This window comes from Notechis scutatus, chromosome 5 (assembly GCF_049901735.1).
Source record: "Notechis scutatus isolate UNSWTSFEM ecotype Mainland chromosome 5, rNotScu1.2, whole genome shotgun sequence".
Classification (NCBI taxonomy): domain Eukaryota; kingdom Metazoa; phylum Chordata; class Lepidosauria; order Squamata; family Elapidae; genus Notechis; species Notechis scutatus.
The window spans coordinates 14,894,311-14,921,370 of NC_142013.1; the positions used below are offsets into that span (position 1 = coordinate 14,894,311).

At 41.5% G+C, this 27,060-nt stretch overlaps 1 protein-coding gene across 1 annotated transcript in view; it reads left to right on the forward strand.

The window, feature by feature from the left end:
• The window catches only part of CNTN5 (contactin 5), a 763,035-nt gene extending 743,035 nt beyond the window's left edge, over nt 1–20,000 (forward strand). Inside the window, exons 23-26 of the mRNA XM_087966176.1 lie at nt 2,751–2,937; nt 3,849–3,958; nt 15,405–15,573; nt 18,601–20,000. Of these exons, the coding sequence (XP_087822302.1) occupies nt 2,751–2,937; nt 3,849–3,958; nt 15,405–15,573; nt 18,601–18,704 (570 nt within the window). The 3' untranslated portion in view covers nt 18,705–20,000. The remainder of the gene's footprint in view (nt 1–2,750; nt 2,938–3,848; nt 3,959–15,404; nt 15,574–18,600) is intronic.
• Nucleotides 20,001–27,060: the final 7,060 nt, after the last annotated feature.

Genomic DNA, 27,060 nt, shown 5'->3' on the forward strand with positions numbered 1-27,060 from the left:
CCACTGGAATTGGCCCGTCCCACTTGTGTCAGCAGAGGAAATATGCTATGGGTCCTGGCAACTGGATTCTTCCAACGGGTAGGGTCCAGGACAGTGAGGGGGGCTTCTCTGGTGTTGCTCCTGCCCTCTGGAACATCTTATCTGTATTATCTGAAATGGTTTCCATTCGCCCTTCTCGACAATTTAAGTATCCAACAAAGACTAGTCTTGTTAACAGGAGTGGTGTAGATAGAGTCATAGATAATTTTATGACAGTGGTATCGAATGCACACGATAGCAGCAATTTTAGACTCACACTAACATTTTGAGAGCAAATTGTTGCTCTACACAGACGCAGAGGCGAACCCTGCATAACATCTAGTACAAAGAGCGTAGCTGCACTGAATGAATTACAAAGGAGCTGTTCTGTATTCATACGTTCCAAGCCTATAATCCCAAGAGTAGGAGAAGCTCAGAAAAGGCATACTGACAGCCAGGCTTGTAAACATTAAAAACTATTTCGGCCTCATGTGGAAAGGAAGAGAAGGTATTCCAGAGAGAGGGGGTTTTTTTCCCCCTGAATTACACTCAACAGAAACCCGTTCCTCTCAGAGTAACACAAATCAAATCCTCTCCCCTTCTCTCTATCCCTCAGCGATGCTGGTTCGGTATGATTAGACCACTGCAATGTTTCCTCAGGTGTTTTGTCATCTCCAATTCATTATATGGATGAGGAGTTTCTTCTTCTGTGCACTATGGTTGACAGGGAAGGAAATATTGTTTCTCACATTTCCTCACTGAATTCAGTCAAAGAGGGCTAAGGACGAATAACTGATTTCTTTGAACACCCACCCATGTGGGCTATCCTTGAGACTTTGAATTTACTCTGGAATTCCTGGCTGCATTCATTCTGGTTTATCCCTATTTACTGGCTACCTCATGTATGCAGGAGGCAGCAGCAAAAGCATGATAAATGACAGAAATATCAGAACATACTGTAGAAGGCAATCTGGAGCAGAAGAGTAGGGGTGAGGTAGTGCTTAGAATGGTGAGTTTTTTAAAAAATGCAGTTTTATTTATTTATTTATTTATTTATTTGATTTGCCAATTGTTTACAAGATAATAAGTATAAGCATATACATAGTTGCGAATACATGAAATGGGTACATATAAGAAAAATAAAAGAATAAGAGAAACAATAGGACAGGGACGGTAGGCACGTTGGTGCGCTTATGCACGCCCCCTACAGACCTCTTAGGAAGGGGGTGAGGTCAATAGTAGACAGTCTAAGGTTAAAGTTTTTGGGGTTTACTCAGCAGTCTACAACCATCTATTTTCTAGCTAAATGGGGAGCAAGCTCCACATTCACTAGCATTGACAATGTTACATAGTTGGCTAGGGTGGAATGTAGTTTGGGGTCCCAAAGGGAGGGGTTGCTTCCCAGAGGTAAAGGGGCAGCAGAGCTTAGAAAGTTTGGTAGACAGAGGAAAGTCAAGATGGCCGCTCACTAGCAATTTATATAGATTATATAGGCAGGAAGTTAGATAGATGATAGATAGATAGATAGATAGATAGATAGATAGATAGATAGATAGATAGATAGATAGATAGATAGATAGATAGACGGACGGATGGATGATGGATGGATGGACGAGAGAGTGAGAGAGAGATGCAGATAGTTGCTTTAGTGTGGCAAGATTCTGTCTATAGGTGAACAGCATTAAAGGAAACAAAAGTAACTCCATGTGTCATTCTTGAGGCCTCACACCAGTCTTGCCAGACTGAAGCAACTATCTGCATAATTATAAATATTCTCTGTGAACTGCTAGGGAGGGGCTGTCTTGATCCACTTCCTGCCTACCAAACTTTCCAAGTTTGGTTGCCTCTTTGACCTCTGGAAATCAGTCTTTTCCCCCTGGGACTTCAGATTACATTCCACCACATCAGGTAATGGAATGTCTGCAAGCAAATAACCAAGCTCAGAGAGTTCCAAAGACTCAACTAGCTATTTTTTCTCAATCTAATCTAGAGAAATACCCCAACTCATAGCATCTGATTCATGATTTCTTCCAATTAGATACGAGAATAATTTGGAAAGCCACTGCCAGGGAATCATAACATATAATGTAAGGAAGCAAAAGTGCCATTAGCTTTCAGTGGACCTTGGTCACACTTACTATACATACTTCCTGCAAGCTAATAGATGGTGGCAGTCGCCATTTTGAATTCCCCATGGATGTTAAGTCAGCTGAAGTATGAAAAATGATGAACATTCAATTTTTACCTTTTCCTATATCTTATACATTTGAATTTATTTATTTACTTATTACTTATTTATTTATTTACTCAATTATTTATCTTCTAGGTATGTTTGGAGTACAACTTTCTGCTTCTGAGAACTAGAGTACTCACATTTCTGGACAGGAGATATGGAAAGATGGGGGAAAAAACTGATTACAGTGAAGATCAACAACTGATAGCCCCTGAATAAAAATCAATTATTTGAGAAATACCATCTGATTCCCTTTCATTGTCAATTTGGATAGACAGAAGTCAACAGTGAACTGTTCATACAAATTCACCACTGACAACATTTATCTCATGATCAATTGTCAGGTTCCCTCCCCCCCAAAAAAAGTTCCTCCTAAGACTGAAGATCTATTTTAAAGAATATTAAAAGAAAGATAGGCTATAAATAGTAAGCGTAACCCTAAGTGCGTAGGGGCCTTCTACAAATGATCCTTACTCTACCCATTGTCTTTCATTGGCAGGTTGGCTACTGGAAAGATATGGAACAAGAAGAAGCATCAGAGAAGGCCAGGTCAGAAGGCAATGAGTCCTCCGTCATCCTCACAGGGCTAGAAGGCAACACCCTGTACCACCTGAGAGTGAAGGCATACAACTCAGCAGGCTATGGACCACCAAGCAACACCGTCCATGTGGCCACTAAGAAATCTCGTAGGCTACCAATTTTTGCCTTTCAATTCTCCTTTTTCTCTCTCTTTTTTTTTAAGCTACATATTAAATAACGAGACCAAGAAAAGGACTCTTGACTTGTTGTTAGCATAATCCATAACCCCATTTCAAGGGCCAAGAATTTAAAAAAAAAAAGTAGTTATTAATGTTATTTGTGAGTGACAAGTAATTATCTTTCTGGAAAACAAAGCTAAGTATTTTTTACATGGAACAGCACAAGGAAATGTAACGAGTCATCGGTAGCTATTAAGTTTGGAGCAAGTACGTATTTATCGGCGTATAACACGCACTTTTTTCCCCTGAAAATAGGGGCAAATGATGTATGCGTGTTATACGCCGATATAATGTTAAGAAGCCTTCGGTGAATGCTGCTGGGATCGGGGATCAAGGACACAAATGAAAGAAGGGGAGGGAGGAAGCAACCGAAGCCTGTCCTTCTCTCTGGGTCAGCTCTCTCAGTTGCTCTCTCGCTCCTCCACCAGCACAGGAAGAAACTGCTTCAAAGAAGCGGGGGCTTTTCCTGTCGCTCTCCCCCACCCCCACCCCGTCCGCCCGCCCGCCCGCCCGCAGTGCTCCGTTCTGCCTGCCTGCCTGCCTTCGTTAATGGTTGAATCGGAACAGCTTCGGCTGAGTAAAAGAGGCGAATAGTTATTATTCTCAGCCGAAGCTGCTCCCAAACAACCAGAAACTAAGGCAGGCAGGCAGAATTTTTTAAATTTTTTTTCCTGAAATTTCCCCCTTAAAATGAAGATGCGTGTTATACGCCAGTGCGTGTTATACGCCGATAAATACGGTAATTACATTTTCTCCTTGCCTTCCCCCTCCCTGCAGCTTTTGAAAAAAAAAAACTTCAAAATCCTTTAACATGTTTTTTTTTCCAATTTTTTTTCCAGCACCTAGTCAAGCACCGAACATTATGTGGGTTCAAGATGGTTCCCATGTTTCCCTCGGATGGGAGCCTGTAAAGCCTTTAGCTAATGAGTCAGATGTCATGGGATACAAGGTCAGTTTATCCCAGATTAACTAACTATCTCCCTCTCTGGTTTTCCTTCATCCTTTTCTATTGTTTCTGCAATAATGCGGAATGTGCAATAATGCTTAGCTCTCACTGCAGCACCAACATTATTTCACATTCAAGGAGTTTTGGAAGAATGAATGCCCAGAAAACTACTGGCATTGTAATAGATTATCATGGTGCTATGGGGATAGAGGCAAGCTAAGTGAACATGGGGCATGGTGGCCGAGGGATTAAGATTCTGGGCTTGTTGGCTGAAGGTTGACAGTTCAAGACTCAAGTATGGGATGAGCTACTTGCCCCAGCTCCTGCCAACCTAGCAGTTCGAAACTATGTACATGCAAGTAGATAACTAGGTGCCACTTCCATGGGAAGGTAACAGCATTCTGTACACCTCGACATATAGTCGTGCCAGTCACATGACCATGAAAATTCTTTGGACAACACTGGCTCCCTCAGTTAGGAAACAGAGGTGAGTGCTGCCCCCTAGAATCAGTTGTGACTAGACATTGGGACAAAGGAGACCTTTACTGTGTTGTTGTTTTTTAATGTAAATGCGAAGGCAGCCCTGGAAAAACTCTAAAGGAATACTTCTGAATTGATTCTGAATGGGAAACAAATGTAAATGTTGTGAGAAAAGTCTAGTATTAACACTTTGTGGCCAGGAAATATATGTTTTTATGAACAGCTAAAGCAAGGGTCTCCAAACTTTTGAGAGCTAGTGAGTAGCTTTAGAATTTTGAAAGCATCTCACAAGAACTCCCATAAAATTGTTCCAAACAGCAGAGGTGGCTAGTCAAAGAACTTCCACTTTATTAAAACATGTTTCCAGGGGTGGGATTCAAATTTTTTAACAACTGGTTCTGTGGGCATGGCTTAGTTGGTGGGCGTGGCTTGGTGGTCATGTTATTGGTTGGGTGTGGTCAACTCAATATCACATCGAGGCAGGCATCTCCTCGCCTGGCCCCTCATGACTATGGGGATGCTGCAACAGTTGTAAGTGTGAAAAATGGTCATAAGTCACTTTTTTCAGTGCCATTGTAACTTTGAAAGGTCACTCCACACAAGCAAAGTACCAGCAAAGGAGAGGAAAAAAACTCCAGAGACGTTCCTGAGACAGGAAGTCTAGTCCTGCCAAGAATGTAATAAGGGTTAACGGAGAGGCAGTTTCTGTAAACAACACCAGAATGTTTCCTTCCTGCCTTCCTTACAGGATTAGGCCAGTAATTTCTTCTAACAGCAGGTTTCTGAACTGCTTAGAATGTTAACAACCAGTTCTAGAGAATAGGTGCGAACTGGTAGAATCCCACCCCTGCATGTTTCCCACCAGCCCCTTTGATGACACAAAACATTATCTATCTCCTCAAATTACTGCTGTTTTATTTCTGGGCAAGTCCTGGAGTAATCTTCCATTTTTATTTTCACTGAATATTTCACCAGGTTTAGTGGGACTTTGGTGGGAAGCATTCTTGGAAATAAACATGAGACCCTAGCTAAAAAAATCTAAATTAATAACAGATAATAATAATAACAGATAATAATCAGAGTTGGAAGGGACCTTATAGGTCATCTAGTCCAACCCCCCGCCCAAGCGGGAGACCCTACACCATTTCTGACAAATGGCAGTGCAATCTCTTCTTGAAAGTCTCAAGTGATGGCTCTCCCACAACTTCCAAGGGCAAGATGTTCCATTGGTTGATTGTTCTCACTGTCTCACTGTGAAAGTTTCTCCTTGTTTCCAGATTAAATCTCTCCTTGTTCAGTTTCCATCCATTATACCTTGTCTGGCCTACAGGAGCTTTAGAAAATAGCTTGAGCCCTTCCTCTCTGTGGCAGCCCCTCAAATATTGGAACATTGCTATCATGTCTCTCCTGGTCTTTCTCTTCACTGGACTAGCCATGCCCAGTTCCTGCAACCTTTCTTCATATGTTTTAGTCTCCAGTTTCCTAATCATCCTGGTTGCTCTTCTCTGTACTTCTTCTAGAGTCTCAACATCTTTTTTATAGTGTGGTGACCAAAACTGGATGCAGTACTCTAAGGCTTTATAGAGTGGTATTAGTACCTCACTTGATCTTGATTGTATCCCTCTGTTAATGCAATTTAGGATTGCATTAGCTTTTTTGGCTGCTGCTCCACACTGCTGGCTCATATTTAGCTGGTTGTCCACTAAGACTCCAAGATCCTTCTCACAGTTACTGCTATTGAGGCCTGGTTTCACCCAGTCTATATGTGTGTACCTTTGTTTTATCTTGCCTAAGTGTAGGACTTTACTTTTCTCTATACTGAATTTCATTAGATGAGACACGAGTTCCAGGGTAACACAGCTTCTGTCTCAGCTTCTAACTAATCCTATCTTCCCAGTGCAGACAATTTTCACTGAAACACAGACTTCAAATGAAGCAGCAACTTTTACTTGAACAAAATTTGTGACTATATTTTACATAGACTGATCCTCAACCAGGGACTATAAACAGGGCAATATGTGTTGCTTGATGCTGTTAACACTACCCCATCTGGCTATTAATTGGAGCAGACTGCAGCAAAAGCCATACCAACACTTCAATTTGACAATATTTGCAGTAGGATTTAAGGAAATGCAGAAGCACGGGATGTCATAAATGCCATTAAAATTAATATTTTCTTTATAGAGCAGAAGTGCAAAGATAGAGATTTGTTATGATTGTGTTGGGGATATCCAGCAATCTGTGCTCAAAACATCTGTTCATATTTTTTTTTAAAAAATGGGTCTTTTGCAAGATTTCAATTTCCTTGAATTGCTGGAAATGATTATTGGGCCACATTAAAAAGATTATATCTATTCAGTTTTATTGGTTGATTTATCCCTTTATTTTCGGACACTTCCATTAAAATATTCGGGGGGGGGATGCATTTTTCCCCTCTGGAACCATTGCTTTTCTTTAATCTCCAAGGCAGCAAGAGGCATAGGGTGGTGATAGGGTGATTAAGCTAAAACCCATTTTGTTTATTTGCTTTGCTTCAGAGTCTGAGAAGGGTTAAGCAATATTGTGGGGAAAAGCCCTTTAGAAACCACAGATACCTGTTTGGCTTTTTAATTTGCTTTTTTAAAAAAAACCTGGAAAATTGTGCCACTGAATGTTAGTGGTGCAAGTCAGTGGAGTATATAAAACAATTAAAAAGGGAAAAGGTGCCAATCCTTCTATTGAAGAATTACAGTGCATTATTATTAGAATTTATTATAAGTTATATAATTGGTTATGTATCTTCTCCTGAGTTTCCCTTTTTTATTTCATTTTGCCTCTTGCCCTTTCTTATTTAACATCTGTTATTTCAGTAATGTTCAATAGAGGGCAGATATTATATTCACCCACACATCTATTTTCCAAATTAAATGGAAGATATATAGGATGTTCTCACTTATTCCTTGCACCCATCCCAAATTGTTGTCTTTAGAGCAGTGTTCTTTAAACCTGGCAGTTTTAAGATGTGTGGAAGTGTGAAAAATGGTCATAAGTCACTTTTTTCAGTGCCATTGTAACTTTGAATGGTCACTCCACACAAGCAAAGTACCAGCAAAGGAGGGGGGAAAAACTCCGGAGAGGTTCCTGAGACAGGAAGTCTAGTCCTGCCAAAAATGTAATAAGGGTTAACGGAGAGTCAGTTTCCGTAAGCAACACCAGAATGTTTCCTTCCTGCCTTCCTTACAGGATTAGGCCAGTCATTTCTTCTAACATCCGGTTCTCCGAACTGCTTAGAATGTTAACAACCGGTTCTAGCGAATAGGTGCGAACTGGTAGAATCCCACCCCTGGATTGCCGTATTCCAAGTGTGGCCTTACCAAAGCATTGTAAAATAGTATTTGTTATGTCTGGAGCGTGGGCGCAAGGAACGGAGACGAGGCATCGGGTAGTGACTCAACTCTTTAATAGTGACTTCAGAACAGAGCAAAATACTAGGACAGCAGCAGCCCTTTTATATGGCTGGCTGCTGTCACAACAGCCAATGCTTTTGAGTTTGCCGCGCTGGGAACGGCCAATCAGCGGCGCCTGTTAACAGCCAATCAGATCGGCCAGAATTGACCAATCAGGATCCGCTGCTCGCGGGCCAATCAGAAGTGCAGGATTTTAAACAGTGCGTTTGCTTAGTCCGTAACACCCCTCCCCCCTAGGTTCCGTCTGAGGGGTGGGGTGATGTACTCTTTTAAATATGCAGGTCGTTTCACCTGTCTGCCCGATCTGCGTTGCTCCAACAGTCCTTGCCCAGGCTCTGGTTCCGCTGGGCTGTTTACTGAGCTCAATGGCCCGGCTGGGTCAACTGTCACGCTGGGCGCCTCGGGGCTGTCATCCCTGCTCCCGTCAAGACTGGCTCCTGAATTTCCTGGATTAGTTGCCATTGTGGGGCTGCTCTGTGGTGATGCAGTCATCTGGTCCAGTCCTCCTCTGGAAGGTGAATATCCCGGGGTTGGTTGCGTTGACTCTCGGTTTTCAAGTCCCGTGTCGTATGCTAGGTCTTTTTCGCCCCCCTCGCTTTCCCTTCCCCCCCAGGTTTGAGGTTCGGGACTTGTGATGGGGGTAGGAGCTAGTCTGAGCGAAGTTGGTCAATGTGGCGCTTCCACATTTTCCCATCAGTAGTTTGTAAACGGTAGGAACGGGGCCCCGTAAGTTGAGTTATAGTAGCGGGACCCACAATGGGTCTCCTGAGAAGTTTTTTGCAAAAACTGAGTCGCCTACCCTGAATGTGCAGTACCTGCTGCTGGACCCCAGGGGTTGTTCCGGCGTGTAGGCGGGATGTAGGCGGTCAAGATGTGAGCGAAGTTTCCGTCCCATCAGGAGTTCAGCTGGGGTTTTGTTTGTGATGCTGTGTGGGGTAATGTGTTGGAGGAGGAGCATCCTGGTCACTTTCTCGTCAATGTTTCCTCTTTCCATCTTGTGTAAAGTTTTCTTTACGAATTGGACCATTTTCTCAGCTTTCCCATTTGCTGCAGGGTGAGCAGGCGAAGTTAAAGCGTGGCGTATTCCCCGGTCTGCGAGGTACCGTTCAAATGCAAGAGCAGTGAATTGGGGTCCATTATCTGAGACCAGGACGTCTGGCAACCCATGCGTAGCAAATAGTTTATTTAGTTTTTTGACGACTGCTTCTGTGGTGGTGCTCTTCATTTTATGGACCTCTAGCCAATTGGAATAGGCATCCATAGTTATGAGAAATGTATGCCCCTTGGTAGGTCCCGCAAAATCGATGTGGATGCGGGACCAGGGACCCCGGGGTGTTTCCCATTCAGTTGGTGGGGCTCTTGGTGGAGCTGAGCGAGTTTCCTGACACTTGTTGCAAGTGGCCACCCAAGTTTCTATTTGCTTATCTATACCTGGCCACCAAGCGTAGCTCCTCGCTACCTTCATTCGCACGATGCCTGGATGTCCATCGTGTAATAGTTTCAGGACTTTGTGCTGTAGCCGCTCTGGAATGATGACTCTGTCTCCCCACAATATGCATCCTTTTTGTGAGAAGAGTTCTGTCTGGCGATTTTTGAAGGGTTTGAAGGTGTCGTTGGGTTCGTTGTCAGGCCAACCTCTTTCTACCCAGCTGAGGACTCGCGCCAAACAAGGATCCTTCCTTGTCTCTGAGGCGATATCTCGTGCAGTCAGTGGTGGAGAAGGAAGGGTTTCGATTTGAAGCGTAATTAGAGTTGGAGCTGGATCGTCGATGGCTTTAGGTAGCGGTGAGTGGCTTAAGGCGTCAGCGTGGGGAATGGCTTTTCCCGGGCGGTGTAGCAATTGGTAATCGTATGTGGCTAGAAACTCCGACCAACGCGTCATTCTGGGCGATAAGATGTGGGGCGTTGGTTTGTCTCCCGCTAAGATGCCAAGTAACGGTTTGTGATCGGTGATAATGGAAAAGGGTCTTCCATATACATACTCGTGGAATCGTTTGATCGCTGCTACAATAGCGAGGGCCTCTTTATCAAGTTGGCTATAGTTTCTCTCAGTTTTTGATAAGGTCTTTGAAAAAAATGCAATGGGTGCCTCAGTACCATTTGGCAGGATATGGCTCAGGATTGCTCCTACCCCAAACGGTGAGGCATCGCAGGTGACGGTTAGAGGTAAGGTTTCGTTGTATTGTATCAATACAGCATCTGAAGTTAACAGGTCCTTGACTTGCTGAAAGGCACGCTCCTCCCGTTGCCCCCAGACCCAGGAAGCCTTTTTGTCGAGGAGCCTATGCAAGGGTTCAGCAACAGTCGCCTTCTGGGGCAAGAAGATGTTATAAAAGTTAATGAGTCCTAGGAAGCCTTGGAGATCTGTTTTATTCCTAGGTTTTGGGGCATTTTTTATTGCTGATAGTTTTTTTTCAATTGGGTGAATTCCCTGTCTGTCAAGAAGGTAGCCCAGGAATTCAACCTTCTCGGTACAGAGTTGGCACTTGTCCTTCTTGACCTTCAGGCCAGCGTCTTTGAATTTCTGTAGAACCAGTCTGAGTCGTTTTTCTAACAGGTCTCTAGTAGGGGCAGCTATTAAAACATCATCGAAGTATGGCACGACCCCTTTTATGCCTTGCAGTAATCTCTCCATTAAACTCTGGAAGATGCCAGGTGCTACACTTACTCCGAACTGAAGTCTATTACATTTGAAGGCCCCTCTATGCGTAACTATAGTCTGGGCTTCGGCAGTCTGGGCGTCTACAGGCAACTGCTGGTACGCCTGAGCCAGATCCAATTTTGCAAATATTTTTCCACCACCCAGGGAATGAAGAAGGTGTTGGACCACAGGTACAGGGTAAGCGCTCTGCTGGAGCGCGTGATTGAGGGTGGCCCGGTAATTCCCACAAATTCTCAATGATCCGTCTGGTTTTATGGGGGTTACAATTGGGGTCTCCCATCGAGCGTGGTCAATCGGTTCCAACACGCCTTGGGCTATTAATTTGTCCAATTGTTCATCAATCTTTGGCTTGAGTGCAAAGGGCACTCGAAGGCTTAAGGCGAATGGGCACAACTGCGGGGCTGAGGTTAAATGATATGGGGGATCCCTTGTACTTGCCTAGCTTCTCGCTGAACACGTCCTGGAATTCCGGGACGAGGGCTGCTTCCCAGTCATTGCTCCCAGTCTGGTTGATGCCAGCTAGCTCAATTCCTAGCGGTACAAACCACTGCAAACCCAGAAGACTGGGTCGATCTCGATCGACGATGGTCAGCGGTAGGGTTGTGGTGTGGTCTTTGAATGTTACTCGGACGTTGCTGGATCCGGCAACTGGGATTTGGTTTCCCTGGTAGTCTTTCAATATGATTTTTTGAGTGCTGAGGTCCTGGTGGCGGATGTCAGGGATCAGCTGCTTGAAGGTTTTCCATGAGACCATGGATAGGGATGATCCAGAGTCGACTTCCATAATGCATGGACGATTCTCGATACTGACTCTCACTCGGATTTTTCTTGCATCGAGGGATGATGCGTGGCCGATGGTGATAGTCTGATGCACTTCTTCACGTCTGGCTGAAGTGACAGGTGCTCGGTTTCTGTAGTGTAGGTTCCATTGAGTGCCTTGGCGGTCCCGATTTGCTGGTGGGGTGCTGGCAGTCTGTCGGAAATTGTTTTCTCTCCTGGTTGGGCTGGGTCCTCGCTTGCTTCTGCAGACCTTCGCGATGTGGCCCCTCTTCCCACAGGAACGGCAGAGTGCGTCTAGGAATTTGCAGTCAGATCGCGGATGGCTACCCCCGCACCCGAGCATTGGTATGGGGATTTCCAATTCCACTGGTCCCGCTGGTCGCGTTCTGACCTGAGTCTGTTGACCTCTTCTTCCTCGCTTTCTGATGAGGATTCGAGGTCCTCATGGTGAGTGGTTGCTGCGTGCCTCTCGGAAAACGATGTGGCGTCGCTGGCGAGTTGGCGGTGCGGTGCGTTTGCTCGGCGCATTCGAGCGGCTGACTTCCTGGTTGCTTCTGCTGCAGTAGGTCGGCGATGACATCTGCGAGGGCGATGTCTCCCTTTGCCATTATCTTGCTCTGGGTTGTGGGGTCTTTGAGACCCAAGGCAATCCGGTCTCTCATGGCTTCTTCGAGGTTGGTGAAGCCACAGAGTCCACCTAGGTTCCTAAGGTCGGCGATGAAGTCTCCAACACTTTCGCCTTCCTGTTGGTCCCTCTGGTAAAACTCGTGTCTTCGGATGAGTGTTGGTACCACTGGGGCATAATGGGCCCGGAGGATTGGGGCGAGGTTGTCCCAATCCATTGTCTTGACTTCCGCTGGTTTTGCAAGCGCCTTTGCCATTTTGAAAACGGCAGGCCCGCAATGGGTCAGGAATACACCTCGTTTCTTGCCAGGCGAAGCATCCTTCAGATTGTTGGTTTCCAGGAACATCTGAAACCTGTCCGTATATGAGTCCCAGTCTTCGTTAGCCGGGTCAAATGGAGCGGGTGGTATGGCGCCGCTGGTCATTCTGCTGCTTCTTTCGGTGCGCCCTCAGCCACGTGCTCTGTAGGTTCGTTGGGTGTTCAGTCAGCTCTAATGTCTCCGCATCCCATCCTCGTCGCCAGTGTTATGTCTGGAGCGTGGGCGCAAGGAACGGAGACGAGGCATCGGGTAGTGACTCAACTCTTTAATAGTGACTTCAGAACAGAGCAAAATACTAGGACAGCAGCAGCCCTTTTATATGGCTGGCTGCTGTCACAACAGCCAATGCTTTTGAGTTTGCCGCTGGGAACGGCCAATCACCGGCGCCCGTTAACAGCCAATCAGATCGGCCAGAATTGACCAATCAGGATCCGCTGCTCGCGGGCCAATCAGAAGTGCAGGATTTTAAACAGCGCGTTTGCTTAGTCCGTAACAGTATTAACATTTCATGTGATCTTCTATCCCTCTGTTTATGCAGCCTAGAACTGTGTGGCTTATTTATTTAGTTAGTTAGTTTGTCAAGCATGTATGAGAAAACAAGTATAAGTATGAACATAACATATAAACATATAAGTATAAACAGGTATAAGTATATACATAATAAATGAGTACAAATAAATGGGAACAGTAGGACAGGGATGGTAGGAGCTGTAGTACACTGCTGGCTCATATTTTATTTATTTTTATTTATTTATTTATTTGATTTGCCAATTGTTTACAAGATAAGTATAAGTGTATACATAGTTGTGAATACATGAAATGGGTACATATAAGAAAAATAAAAGAAGAATAAGAGAAACAATAGGACAGGGACGGTAGGCACGTTGGTGCGCTTATGCACGCCCCCTACAGACCTCTTAGGAAAGGGGTGAGGTCAATAGTAGACAGTCTAAGGTTAAAGTTTTTGGGGTTTGGGGAAGAAACTACAGAGTCGGGTAGAGTATTCCAGACATTGACCACTCTATTGCTGAGGTTATTATTATAATTATTATATTGCTGAGGTTATTATTATAATAATATAATAATTATTATATTATTATAATAATATAATAATTGCTGAGGTTATTATTATAAGTTATTGTCTATTAGGACTCCAAGATCCCTGTCACAGTTACTACTATTGAGCTAGGTACCGCTTATACTATACTTGTGCATTTGGTTTCCTTGCCTAAAAGTAGGCAAATGGAAAATGTCTGGTTTCGAAACATGATACCTTTCATGAGTTCAGGAGTTTATTGGCTGGATGCTCTTTGACCTCTCTTTTTGAGCTGAGGAAACTGATGGATTCATGGTGTTCTCTGCCCATTTTCAACATTTTGAGTCCAGTAGAAATAAAGGCAATCAAAGATGGGCTTTAAACTAATTTGGGTGGGATTTGGGTGGTGGTGGTGGAAGGTGGAGTGAAAACTGCACTGTATTAGAATGTTTACATTGAGTTAGATAAGAATGATGATCAATGATCAAGCACTATGTCCATATTGGTGTTTCATTTGTAATTTTTGACTGAAATCTGATAATTTCCAGAGCTCAGACTTATACAATTCCTTTCTTCATCCCTGCCCCAGTTTCTTTTTCCTGCATTCTCCCTCCCTTTAGTTCCCTGTTTACCATTAATTATAATTAATTAGGCAAAGCATCCTGTTCAGTACTAAATGCTACCAGCTGGGTTTCATCTTTCATAAATTAGTTTTAGCATTGGCAGAAATATGATAATATTCATGCTTGTACCTGAAAAGAAAGGAATATATAAATCTACAACACTCTCTACCTTACCAACCTTAATTTAAACATGATGGCCTGGCTCGAATAACACACTAAAACATAATGGGTTTGTTGGTTTTGGCTTGTGGTATGATAAACTAGCTATTGCAACTTTAAATATGGTTTCTAGCTTACAAACCTAGTACAATTCATCCTGTTGTGGCTTATTTACCAAACTATGGTTCTCAATAGGCCAATATGTGCAACCTGCCTATTAATTTTATGACAGGATAAATAGACAATAGACAATAAATAGACAAGTATAGTATGACAAATGGTGATAAGATAAGCCAACAAATGGTGCAACAAATGCTTTGCTGCTTTTTTTATAGATGGAAACTAATCAATGAGAGAACCAACCTAGAATTAAGGAGAAATTTCCTGACAGAACAATTAATCAGTGGAATGGCTTACTTCCAGAAGTTGTGGGTGTCCCAACACTGGAAGTTTTTAAGAAGCAATTGGACAACCATTTGTCTGAAATACTATAGGGTTTTCCTGCCTGAGCAGCGGGTTGGACTAGAAGACCTCCAAAGTCCCTTCCAACTCTGCTATTCTGTTATAGAACTTGTATGACTCACTAAAAGAGAACCTTCATTAGTCAAATAAATCCTAAATTACTTAATATTTATTCTGTTGCTGTTTTCCTTAATTTGAACTAGATACTTACTGAATACTAAAGTTAGAGTGGTGCAGTGGTGGGATTAATTTTTTTTTACTACCGATTCTGTGGGCATGGCTTGGTGGGCGTGGTTCGATGGGTGTGGCAGGGGAAGGATACTGTAAAATCTCAATTTCTTCCCCACTCCTGGGGGAAAATTACTGCAAAATCTCCATTCCCTCCCCACCCCACTAACCTTCTTTCCAGCTCTGTTCTCCTGTGTAGGGCAACAAAAGAAGACCCAGCCAATCAGCTGGGACTCAGGAGGCAGAGAAGAGATGGGGGCGGGGCCAGTCAGAGATGGAATTTGCCGGTTCTACAAACTACTCAAAATTTCTGCTACCGGTTCTCCAGAATTGGTCAGAATCTGCTGAATACCACCTCTGGTGCGGTGGCCTAGAAATGGAGCTCTCACCTCACAATCAGGAGGCTGTAAGTTCGATCCTAGGTAGAGGCAGATATTTCTCTCTCCGGGCACAAGGATAATATATCTGCTGAACAAAGCTCTGCATTGGCGATAGGAAGGGCCTCCAGCCATGAAACACTCTGCTAGCTCCATTCAGTTGCCCAGACTCCACCCCGTAAGGGATTATGGGGTCGTTAAATGATGATGATTGAATACTAGAGTTCTATAATTCTCCCTGTTCTCTGACAGGTCCTGTTTAGGCAAGAAGGACACAGCAACAGCCAAGTAATTGAAACACAGAAAACATCTGCAGTGGTGCTTCTCCCTGATGTAGGTGTCTACATCATAGAAGTCTGCGCAGTGAGCGAAGGAGGAGATGGCACACCAAGCAGCCAAATCAGGATACCATCCTTTTCAGGTAAGGCAATGATCAAAATTAGGCTCTCAGTAATTGCATTCTTAATCTGCCACCATGCTTAGACCTTACACCATGCTTAGACCTTACCTTCTTGACTCTTGACAAATGTATCTTTTCTTTTATGTACGCTGAGAGCATTTGCCCCAAGACAAATTCCTTGTGTGTCCAATCACACTTGGCCAATAAAGTATTCTATTCTATTCTATTCTATTCTATTCTATTCTATTCTATTCTATTCTATTCTGTTCTGTTCTGTTCTGTTCTGTTCTGTTCTGTTCTATTCTATTCTATTCTATTCTACAGAGTGCTGGGCTATAAAACTGAATGCCTTGTGTATTTCTACTAATGATCAATCAGACTTGATATACTGTTAATACAGTATGTTTAGATCCGGGGTGTCAAGCTCGTGGCGTCACGTTGTCGTCACGTGATGTATCGCGACTTTTTTCCCCTTCGCTAAACCGGAGGTGGGAGTGGCCAGCGCATGACATATCCGGCTCACAGGCCGCGAGATTGACACTCCTGGTTTATATGCAGACAGTTCTTTGATATTCAATCTGGTTCTCTTCAGCTTGTGACATTTTTCCCCCTGAAATTTCAGAAAAGTCAATTCCAGCAGCTACTTTACCCTTTTTAAATTAGTACGCTGATTTTGTGTGAGCTGTGCAAGGTTGTAGGAGCGAAACCATTGTAGAGAATCCCTTTTCAGGTGGCAGTGTTCTGAATTCATTTCACGTGAAGTGAAAATGCCACTTTATACTGCCCTGCTGAGACCACACTTGAAATATGGCATCCAATTCTGGTCACCAGGATACAAAAACAATATTGAGACCCTAGAAAGAGGCTAGAGAAGAGCAGGTAGGGGATAGAGAAGTGTTTAGATCAGGGGTGTCCAACCTTGGCAACTTGAAGACTTGTGGACTTCAACTCCCAGAATTCCTCAGCCAGCTTTGCTGGCTGAGGAATTCTGGGAGTTGAAGTCCACAAGTCTTCAAGTTGCCAAGGTTGGACACCCCTGGTTTAGATGTTCTAAGCACAGTTCAACATACAATTCATTTAGTGACTGTTCAAAGTTACAACAGCACTGAAAAATGTGACTTATGACCATTTTTCACAGTTAATGACCATTTTTGCAGCATCCCCCCCATGATCAGGTGAACAAAATTCAGATGCTTGGCAACTGGTCCAATATCACATGATCCCCTTTTGTGACCTTCTGACAAGCGAAGTCAATGGGGAAGCCAGATTCACTTAACAACGGGGTTACTAACTTAACAACTGCAGTGATTCACTTAACAACTGCGGCAAGATTAACAGCAGCTAGAATTGTATTTGCCAAAAATTGGAAAAGTGAAAAAAATCCCGATAGAAGAGGAGGTGATTCAAAAAAATAATGAGATGTGCAGAAATGAGTAAATTGACATGAGCAACTAGAGAGCAAGAAGATAAAGAATATTATAAAATCTGGGGTTTATTTTATCAATGGCTAGATAAGAAAATAGGGAAATAAAATATATTATAATAATAAATATAACATGATAGTAATGATAAGATAAGGTAATGATATGTTACAACTGATCATAATGAAATAAATGATATTTTGTATTAGGTCATGTAATAGTTGAGATCTGCTCGAAAAGAAGATGTGAATTTATAATTAAAGTCTGATAAGGTGTTAATAATAATATAATAGGCATAGTCAATATATATAATATGAATTATAATTTAAATCTAGAAGGGAAAGACTGCTGATATTGTGCACAAAAGATATGCACCAACCCATGCAATGTACAATGGAATGATGGTTTTATTTGTTGTTTTATGTTTGTGTTTGTTTATGTTTGTTGTTAAAAAAAATTGGGAAAAAAACCAACTGTGGCAAAAAAGGTGGTAAAATGGGGCAAAACTCACCTAACAAATGTCTCACTTAATAACAGAAATGTTGGGCTCCATTGTGGTCGTAAATCAAAGACTACCTGTATCCAGGGGTGGAATTCTACCAGTTTGCACCTATTCACTAGAATTGGTTGTTAACATTCTAAGCAGTTCGGAGAACCGGTTGTTAGAAGAAATGACTGGCCTAATCCTGTAAGGAAGGCAGGAAGGAAACATTCTGGTGTTGCTTACAGAAACTGCCTCTCCGTTAACCCTTATTACATTCTTGGCAGGACTAGACTTCCTGTCTCAGGAACTTCTCTGGAGTTTTTTTCCCCTCCTTTGCTGGTACTTTGCTTGTGTGGAGTGACCACTCAAAGTTACAATGGCACTGAAAAAAGTGTCTTATGACTATTTTTCACACTTACGACTGTTGCAGCATCCCCACAGTCATGAGAGGCCAAGCAAGGAGATGCGTGCCTCAATGTGAGTGATATTGAGTTGGCCATGCCCAGCCAGTAACATGACCACCAAGCTGTGTCCACCCAGTCACATGACCACCAAGCTATGCCCACCAACTAAGCCACACCCACAGAACCGGTTGTTAAAAAATTTGAATCCCATCCCTGCCTGTATTTCCATTTCAAGTTCTATATTGCTGGCTATTCATTGCTGGCTGCCATTGAATCGCACCTCGATATTGGCATGTTAGGGTTGAAGTCTCAAAGGTGCTTTTTTTTTTTTCTTCTTCAAAAGGCAACCGGACTGAAGCTTCATCAGTTCTGGCTGAGAACTGAAAGCTTCTCAGCCAAGAAGCTATTTTCCTCAAGAAAAGAAAAGAAAAAAAAGCACCTTTGAGACAACTATGATCTGGATGACTGAGAATCTCCATAGACAGTTACGGTTGAAGGCCATTAGAAGAGGCCTTTTGCATAGGAGTGATGGTGTAATTATTGTAGGTTATTGTCTTCTTGTATTTATGTTTTGTGGATTATCATTTTACTTGATTGTTTCATCTTTGTAATGTTACTGTATTTTTTGATCTCCTCTGATTCAGAGCCAGAGGAATATAATAAATAATTCAGAGTACCATTTCCAAAACGTTATAGTAATTTAGTTCTTTTTCTTCTTCCATTGTTTTAATCCCATCAGGTGGAAAAGTCACAAATTCTCAATCCAGGCTAAATGCTTTTACCACTTCTTCATCAACTGTAACATTTCTACTGGTATTGATGGTCCCTTCAACGTCATGGTGAAGGAAGAAGATAGAAGACTTTTCTCATTTCTCTGGTTGCTTTAGCGTGATAACACCAACGGATGGACGACCAAGGAGAAAGCAGAAGGTTAATTATCAAAGGAATCTCAACGGTGCTTTTTCAAAAGGTAACCGGACTGGGTTTTTTTCCCCTCAGGAAGAAAAAAAAGACGTTTCGCTTCTCATCCGAGAAGCTTCATCGGTTCTTGGATGAGAAGCAAAACATCTTCTTTTTCTTCCTTGGGGAAAAAAGATAGTCCACTTGCCTTTTGGAAAAACACCTTTGAGACAACTATGACCTGGATGACTTAAAATCTCCACAGATATATCAAAGGAATGTTTCAGAAATGGATCTAGTCCATCAGGAAGAATATTGAAGGAAATAACACAAAAATAATCCACCAGGTGTCTTCTCTTTGGTTTCCATAATTGTCATCTTTTGGGGGAAAGGGATGTTTTTGCCCGATAGAAAATATGCAGATTCTTTGATATAAACTTTTGTAAACAAATGGAAATTATGTCAAATTTTATTTACCTTTGTAATTGTTTGTATATTAGCTAGCATCAATCTTACACCCTTAGTAAATTAAATGACTGAGACAGTGCATCCATTTTGTTTGCACTGCTAAGGACTTTTAACAATTTTAAGGAAAAATATATATAAATATTTGGATTCTAGTAAATTATCCCTCCCCTTCTCAGAAGGCTGAGTTTTGTTTTACTTTTTTACTTATCAAGAGAAAAATGCCATGATATGATCCGGTTTCAAAAATGACCGTAGCTAATGTTGCCTTTAAGGGGGAAAAAATCATATAATTATTATCTTTGGTATAGTATGGTAATTTTTCTTCTGTTTTCTTCTCTGTTTGTATTCTCCATGCACATCATAAACCACTTTTCCAGATCCAAGTACATCTGAAGCATATTGAACTGAGTCTAAAATTGAGGCCTATCATTTTGTACTAGTTATTGTCCACTACAATAAGGGAGAAAAAAATTGCTTATTTTTAATAGCATAACTGTCCATGATAGGGAGCGCAGATGATACTGAAATTATTGTTGGACACTTAATCTGAGTCTTCAGCAATTGCTAACTGCAAATATGAAATCAATGAAGAGAGACAAAGCTGTCTTCCCCAAACAGCTTTCTGTCTTTAGACCTTTATTTTTGTAGTTCATTTTTGTATGGTACTGTACTGTCTATATTTGGTGATTTAGCAAAATGGTATCAATAAGCATTTCAAGATTGGAACAATTGGTGTTGCCTAGATTGTACTTAATATGAAGCAAGGACATTTTTTTTAATGTCCAAAATGAAAAGGATACAGTTGGGCAAATGCTTTTAATGTTCTCAGGCTTAAGAATCAAAGCCTTTAACCTTTCCATATCCAAGGTCTAGCTTCAAAACAGCAAGTAGTGTTGGATCAACTTTTAGTTCTTATCATCTCCTCCTCCTCCTGTTTCTCTTCTCCTCCTCCTTCTCTTCTTCTTCCTCCTCTTCCTTCTCCTCCTCTTCCTCCTCCTCCTTCTCCTCTTCCTCCTCTTCTCTACTCCTCCTCCTCCTCCTCCTCCTCTTTCTCTTCTCTTCCTCTTCCTCCTCCTCCTCCTCCTCCTCCTCCTCTTTCTCTTCTCTTTCTCTTCTCTTCTCTTTCTCCTCCTCTTTCTCTTCTCATTCTCCTCTTCCTTCTCCTCCTCCTCTTAATCCTTCTTCTCCTTCTCTTCCTCCTCCTCTTTCTCTTTTCCTTCTACTCCTCTTCTTTCTCTTCCTCCTCCTCTTTCTTCTCTTCCTCCTCGTCCTCCTCTTTCTTCTCTTCTTCCTCCTCCTCCTCCTCCTCCTCCTCTGCCCCTGCCTTCTCCCCGTGTGCCTGTATATGTTATTTTCTCATATGCAACTACTTCTGTACCAAGGCATTCTATCACAGTGGGGCTGAAAAGAGCTCATGAGAAAATGGATAGTGCCAGAGAATTTGAATAAATGAACACTAATATAAAGCTTCCCTTCACATACTTAAGAGATCTAGAAGTAGCTTCATTATGCTTTCTTTTTTCCCACAACATATAATGAAAGTTTACATTATATTCAAGATAAACTGTCTTTTTCTCAACCACAACCCAAATATTTGCACCCTGGGTTCTTTTTTTATAGTGGTCTTCCCATCCCTTGCTTCCTATTCTCTTCAACCATCCTATTTCAAGAATGGGGGGGGAGACAAGATGAGGGGGGTAACCTATGGTGTTATATTAGTAAAATAAATTTACTTTAGAAGAGAAATATTTTTCCAGTGCAGGTTGTGGAAATGCTCACAGGTACATAGAGACTTGGCTTTGCATAACCAATAATTTGTATTGACAGCACATCCCACTCTTACTGCAATTTGCTTTTGAATACAGAATACAGAGTTGGAAGGGACCTTGGGTGACATTTAGTCTAAACCCTGCTCAAGCAAGAGACCTGTGCCATGGTTGTTCGGTCATAAAAACTTCTAGTGTTGGAGCATCCACAACTTCTGGAGACAAGCCATTCCACTGATTAATTGTTCTCACTGCCAGAAAATTTCTCCTTAGTTCTAGCTTGATTCTCTCCTGAGATAACTTTCCATCTGTTACTTTTTATCCTGCCCTCAAGTGCTTAAGATAAGAGATAGACTGCCTCTTCTCTGAGACAACCTCTCAAATATTGGAAGACTGTTATCATATCATCCCTAATCATTCTTTTTGATAGATAAGAGACAGTTCTCACAACTGTTTAACCTTCTCCAGTCCCTTAATCTTCTTTGTTGCTCCTCTCTGCCTTCTTTCTAGAGTCTCAACATCTTTTTTTGTATCGTGGTGATCAAAATTGGACACGATATTCCAAGTGTGGTCTTACCAGTGATGTAACCTTGATACTATCCCTCTTTAGATGCAGCCTAGGACTGCACTGGCTTTTTTTTTGGGGGGGGGTAGCTGCAGCACACTGCTGGCTCATACTTAAGTAAAATACAAAAGGATAAACATCATCAAAGTATATCAGAAGCTTACCACTCCTACAATGAAAATTAGATTTTCATTTAGACCCTCTCAGAATGGTCAGATGGGATTGGTGAGTGACAAATCCAGAAGTGATTGGGTTATACTAGACCTCTGATGAGATTATTAGAAAATCCTAGATTTTATTGCATCCTTCTCAACACGTTGTGGTCACTTAACCATTACCAATAAGAGAATATTTGTACTCAGGGTTAGACTTCAGAGTACTTGGTACTCTCCGAGTTGGTTGGTTGTTTGCTTTCATTACCCAACTAGGTATCATAACCAGTGCCTTACTTAAACATAACCATGAAACCAGAGCTATGTTGGTAACTTACACATGACTAAAATCTACATATTGTAATATTTACATGGAGATGCACATAGAGTGACCAATTCTATGATTTGATTGAAAATTACAAAATATAGTGGGGAAATATAGTGTGACCACTGTATCTATATACCTCCTCAACTTTGCTGCTAATTATTGATGGGCTTTACAGCTACAGCTTTCCGTTTTTCTTAGTGTTTAGCAGTGAAGCTCACCTGCATTAGATAGCTTTTCAATTATAAGTTGCTCTTAGAAGAGTGTTCTGAAAGTAGGGTGAACAATCATTGCTAGCAGTATAAAGCAGCAAATGGAAGAGCTATCAATATCAAGACATAAAACATTATTCCTCTTTAAGTCAAAATATTTCATTACTATCAGCATAAGAACTTTATCATGTATGAGTTTGTGGAGGGTTCCCCCCAAAAAAATAATATTGTAAAAAAACCCTGAACTTGCCAGTAAGTTAATTCATTTTAGACAATGAACTTGAATTCAGAAAGAGGGTTCCTTAGATGGAAACATGTCATCAAATCCAGATGAAAACTGGAGCTGTTGAAATCAGTGGTATTTAAGTTAAACATGAGTAAGTCCCATTGACCTCTACTGTTTGACTCTAGATCTTAATAGGTCTCAGTACAATCAAGTTGTGCTATCTGGCTTCCTTCAAATGTGATCATCCAGCCATGTTACATTTCAGCAAATATCACCTTTTCTGCTTCTTATACTCTTACGACCTCTGTCCGTAAATCACTTCTTAATGACACCATGCTAGAGTTTCCCCATCAGGATCAGCACGTTTTCTGTTTTTATTTTTCAGGATAATGGTGAGTGGCATGTTTAAAAAAAAGATCTTTGAAGAGAACTAGAATCCTTGATAAAGCATGTTTGGCACTTCATCACCTGCAATGTGAACTCACACACTTGCAACATCTCTGTTCATGACCAATAATATTTTGGATTTCTGTCATCAGTAAGATCTACTGTAGCAGACTACCATAAGCAGAGGAGTACAAGTTGCCTTGGTTAACATGGTACATCTGAATGGCCATGATTTATTTAACTGCCCTGAAGTCAGCCTCATGTAGGGTCACCACAAAGATAGACGGGTGTATGGTATGCCTGGACAGAAGCTAGATTTTGCATCTATAGCCTATTAATAAGCAATGTTATTTTTAGTTATTGCCATATTACCATATTTATTATTTCATCAAAGACAACATCTCCATGTCATGATCCTAATTTGTTGTTAATATTGTCACGGTAGGTTTGTTGACTGCAAACATGTGAATTCATTCATATATTACAGTTTCTTTGGATTACTGTGTAACAAAACAGTCCAACATAACTAGAAAGACTGTATTTTTGTATAATGTCCTAATAACTGAATGTGATTGGAAAGGGAGAAATAAAACAATCTTGGCTTAGAAACCAAAAACAAGGTCCAACTCAAAAATGTTAGAAAACTTGTATACAACTTGTATATATTTACTATATATAATGGTATATACTATGTGAAAGACACAGTAAAATACTGGTTCCTGTGTACTGTTCTTGTAACATTAGATCTTTTTAATAAATTATTCTCTTTTTATTGACTTTTATCTTATGTCCTGTCAGGTGCTAAATCATGTGGGTTCGTTTGTCCATGTTTAGAACAAAGGTAAATGGAGATTATTTGATGGAAAATGAGAGCATAAACATCTGCTACATGGGAATTCTATATCTGTTTAAGGTTGCAACTGATCCAATCATAAGATATTTAGCAACATTTTCTGAAAACTTCAACAAATAATTTCACACCAGTGGGATCCAATTGGCACCAAAGATATTTGAACCATTGTTTTCCAAAAGGATAGTTTCTAAATTGCATCAAGTTTTTAAAGAAGGCACCATTCCCATTTTAAATTAAAATAACCACATCATCAAATGTTAATTTTTTTAGAAATGGGGAGTGGCATTAAAGATGCATATAATTCCCAACTCTTCCCTCACCTTCTCCCCCACCCCCCAAAAAGGCAAATAATTGTATATTTTTTAAACAACAAGGGATGTAGGGAAGAAAGTTCAGACAGATGCAAGTTTGACAACAGAATGAAACTCAATGTTCATATCAGAAATGTCTAAGAAAACTATGGTCCTCTTTTTCCTCCAAGCACTTGCAAGATGTATACCCTGTAATCCCAGGAAGATTCAGCTGCAGATTAACACTACATAAATTGCCCCCAAACCATTCAAAGTACATTTTGCCACTGAAGAGGAAGCATTGCAGAACTAGTTTGATGTAGTGGTTAAATAATCAGACTAGAAATTGGGTGACCGTAAGATCTAGTTCTGCCTTAGCTACTAGAGAATGTCACTCTCTCAGAAAGAGGATTTTTTTTTCCTAGGAAAAAGGCAAGGGCAAATCACTTCTGAAAAATGTTGGCAAGAAAACTGCAAAAAACTAAAAACTAGTCCTGGCAGTTGCTAGGGGTCAGAAATTGAATCAAAGGTACACACACTCACAAACACACATACACACAGAAAAAGAGACAGAGAGACAGAGACAGAGACAGAGAGAGGGGGGGAGAGAGAGACAGAGAGAGAGAAAGAGAGAAAGAGACACAGAGAGAGAGAGACAAAACAGAGACAGAAAAGAAGAGAGAGGGAGAGAGAGAAAAAGAGAAAGAGACACACACAGAGAGAGACAGAAACAGACAGAGAAAAGAAGAGAGAGAGGGGGAGAGAGAGAGAGAGAGAGAGAAAGAGAAAGAGACACACAGAGAGAGACAGAAACAGAGACAGAGAAAAGAAGAGAGAGAGGGAGAGGGAGAGAGACAGAGAGAGAGAAAGAGAGAGAGAAAGAGACACACACAGAGAGAGAGACAGAAACAGAGACAGAGAAAAGAAGAGAGAGGAATCACCGAGCAATCAAATATTTGAACTGAACTTCTGCCAATTTTCAGTGGCCGGGAACATGCAAAGGTTACACGAAGCAACCTCAACAACAAAAAGCAAGATATTGGGCTTTACAAATACTCTGGTGTACATTGTCATATTAGGAATGCAGCTAGAGAAGCTCTCTGGAGTGCCTATCCAGTGCTTTGCTCAATAGAGCAAGAAATCCAGTCCACTCAGCTCTGAAGCTCCTGCAGTGGCATGCAATGTTATCCATGGCAATGTTTGACTTTGAATGGTGTGCCAGAGGCAGCGATGGACAGTAAATTCTATTCATTTCATTGAGATTTCATTAAAGCTGGTGGATCTGATTATTCTCCCATCATATATTTAATCATTTCCCTCTCTTGTTACATTAAAAATTACAATTGGTAGCATTTGGGCATAGCAGCCAACTGGCAGTGGAGTTGTAGTTTCTGAGAGTCAAATAATATCAAGAACATCTGCTCTTGGCTACAGCATTTCTACAGCAGAAAACAAGTGATGTTGCTCTCCCAGATGCCTGAATAATCTAACAAAAATGGTCTCCTCAACTGGTCAAGATCTTCCAGGTAATTTACTGAGGGTCTAGATTTAGAAGAACACGGGTTTCTGAATAAAATTGAGTCTCTGAAGGATATTTAAAGTAGGTCCAAATATTTAAGGTCCAAAACAACAAATAAATGGGTGAAGTCTTGTGCTCCGATATAAATATTACATCTCCTGCCCCTATTGCACAAAGGAAGGGAAGAGAAAGGAAGGACAGGACAGGAAAGAAAAGGAAAGAAAGGAAAGGAAAGGGCAAGGGAAAAGGAAAAGGAAAGAAAGGGGAAAGGGAAAAGGAAAAGGAAAGGGAAAGGAAAGGGAAAATGAAAAGGAAAGGAAAGGGAAGGGAAAGGGAAAGGGAAAAGAAAAAAGGAAAAGGGAAAGGAAAGGAAAGGGAAAAGGAAAGGAAAAGGAAAGGGAAAAGGAAAAGGAAAAGAAAGGGAAAGGGAAAGGGAAGGGAAGGGAAGGGAAGGGAAAGGGAAAATGGAAAGGAAAGGAAAGGAAAAGGAAAGGGAAAGGGAAAGGGAAAGGGAATGAAAATGAAAATGACAATGACAATGACAATGAAAATAATGAAAATGAAAATGAAAATGAAAATGAAAGGGAAGGGAAGAGAAAGGAAGGACAGGACAGGAAAGAAAAGGAAAGAAAGGAAAGGGCAAGGAAAAGGAAAAGGAAAGAAAGGGGGAAAGGAAAATGAAAAAGAAAGGAAAGGGAAAAGGAAAGGAAAGGGAAAGGGAAAGGGAAAAGGAAAAGGAAAGGAAAGGAAAGGAAAGGAAAATGAAAGGAAAGGGAAAATGAAAGGAAAGGGAAAAGGAAAAGGAAAGGGAAAAGGAAAAGGAAAGGGAAAAGGAAAAGGAAAAGGAAAAGGAAAAGGAAGGGAAAAGTAAAGGAAAGGGAAAAGGAAAGGAAAGGGAAAAGGGAAAAGGAAAGGGGAAGGGAAAGGGAAAAGGGAAAAGTGAATAGGGAAAAGGAAAAGGAATAGGCAAAAGGAAAAGGAAAAGGAAAAGGAAAAGGAAAAGGAAAAGGAAAAGGAAAGGGAAAGGGAAAAGGAAAGAGAAAAGGAATAGGGAAAGGAAAAGGAAAAGGAAAAGGAAAAGGAAAGGGAAAAGGAAAAGGAAAAGGAAAAGAAAAGGGAAAAGGGAAAAGGAAAGGGGAAGGGAAAGGAAAAGGAAAAGGGAAAGGAAAAGGAAAAGGAAAAGGAAAGGAAAGGGAAAAGGAAAGGGAAAAGGAAAAGGAAAGAGAAAGGGAAAGGGAAAAGGAAAGGGAAAAGGAAAGGAAAGGAAAGGGAAAAGGAAAGGGAAAGGAAAAGGGAAAGGAAAGGGAAAAGGGAAATGGAAAGGAAAAGGAAAGGAAAGGAAAAGGAAAAGGAAAGGAAAAGGAAAGGAAAGGGAAAAGGAAAGGAAAAGGGAAAAGGAAAAGGAAAAGGAAAAGGAAAGGAAAGGAAAGGAAAGGAAAGGAAAGGAAAGGGAAAGGAAAGGAAAGGAAAAGGGAAAGGAAAAGGAAAGGGAAAAGGAAAGGAAAAGAGAAAGGAAAGGAAAGGAAAAGGAAAGGA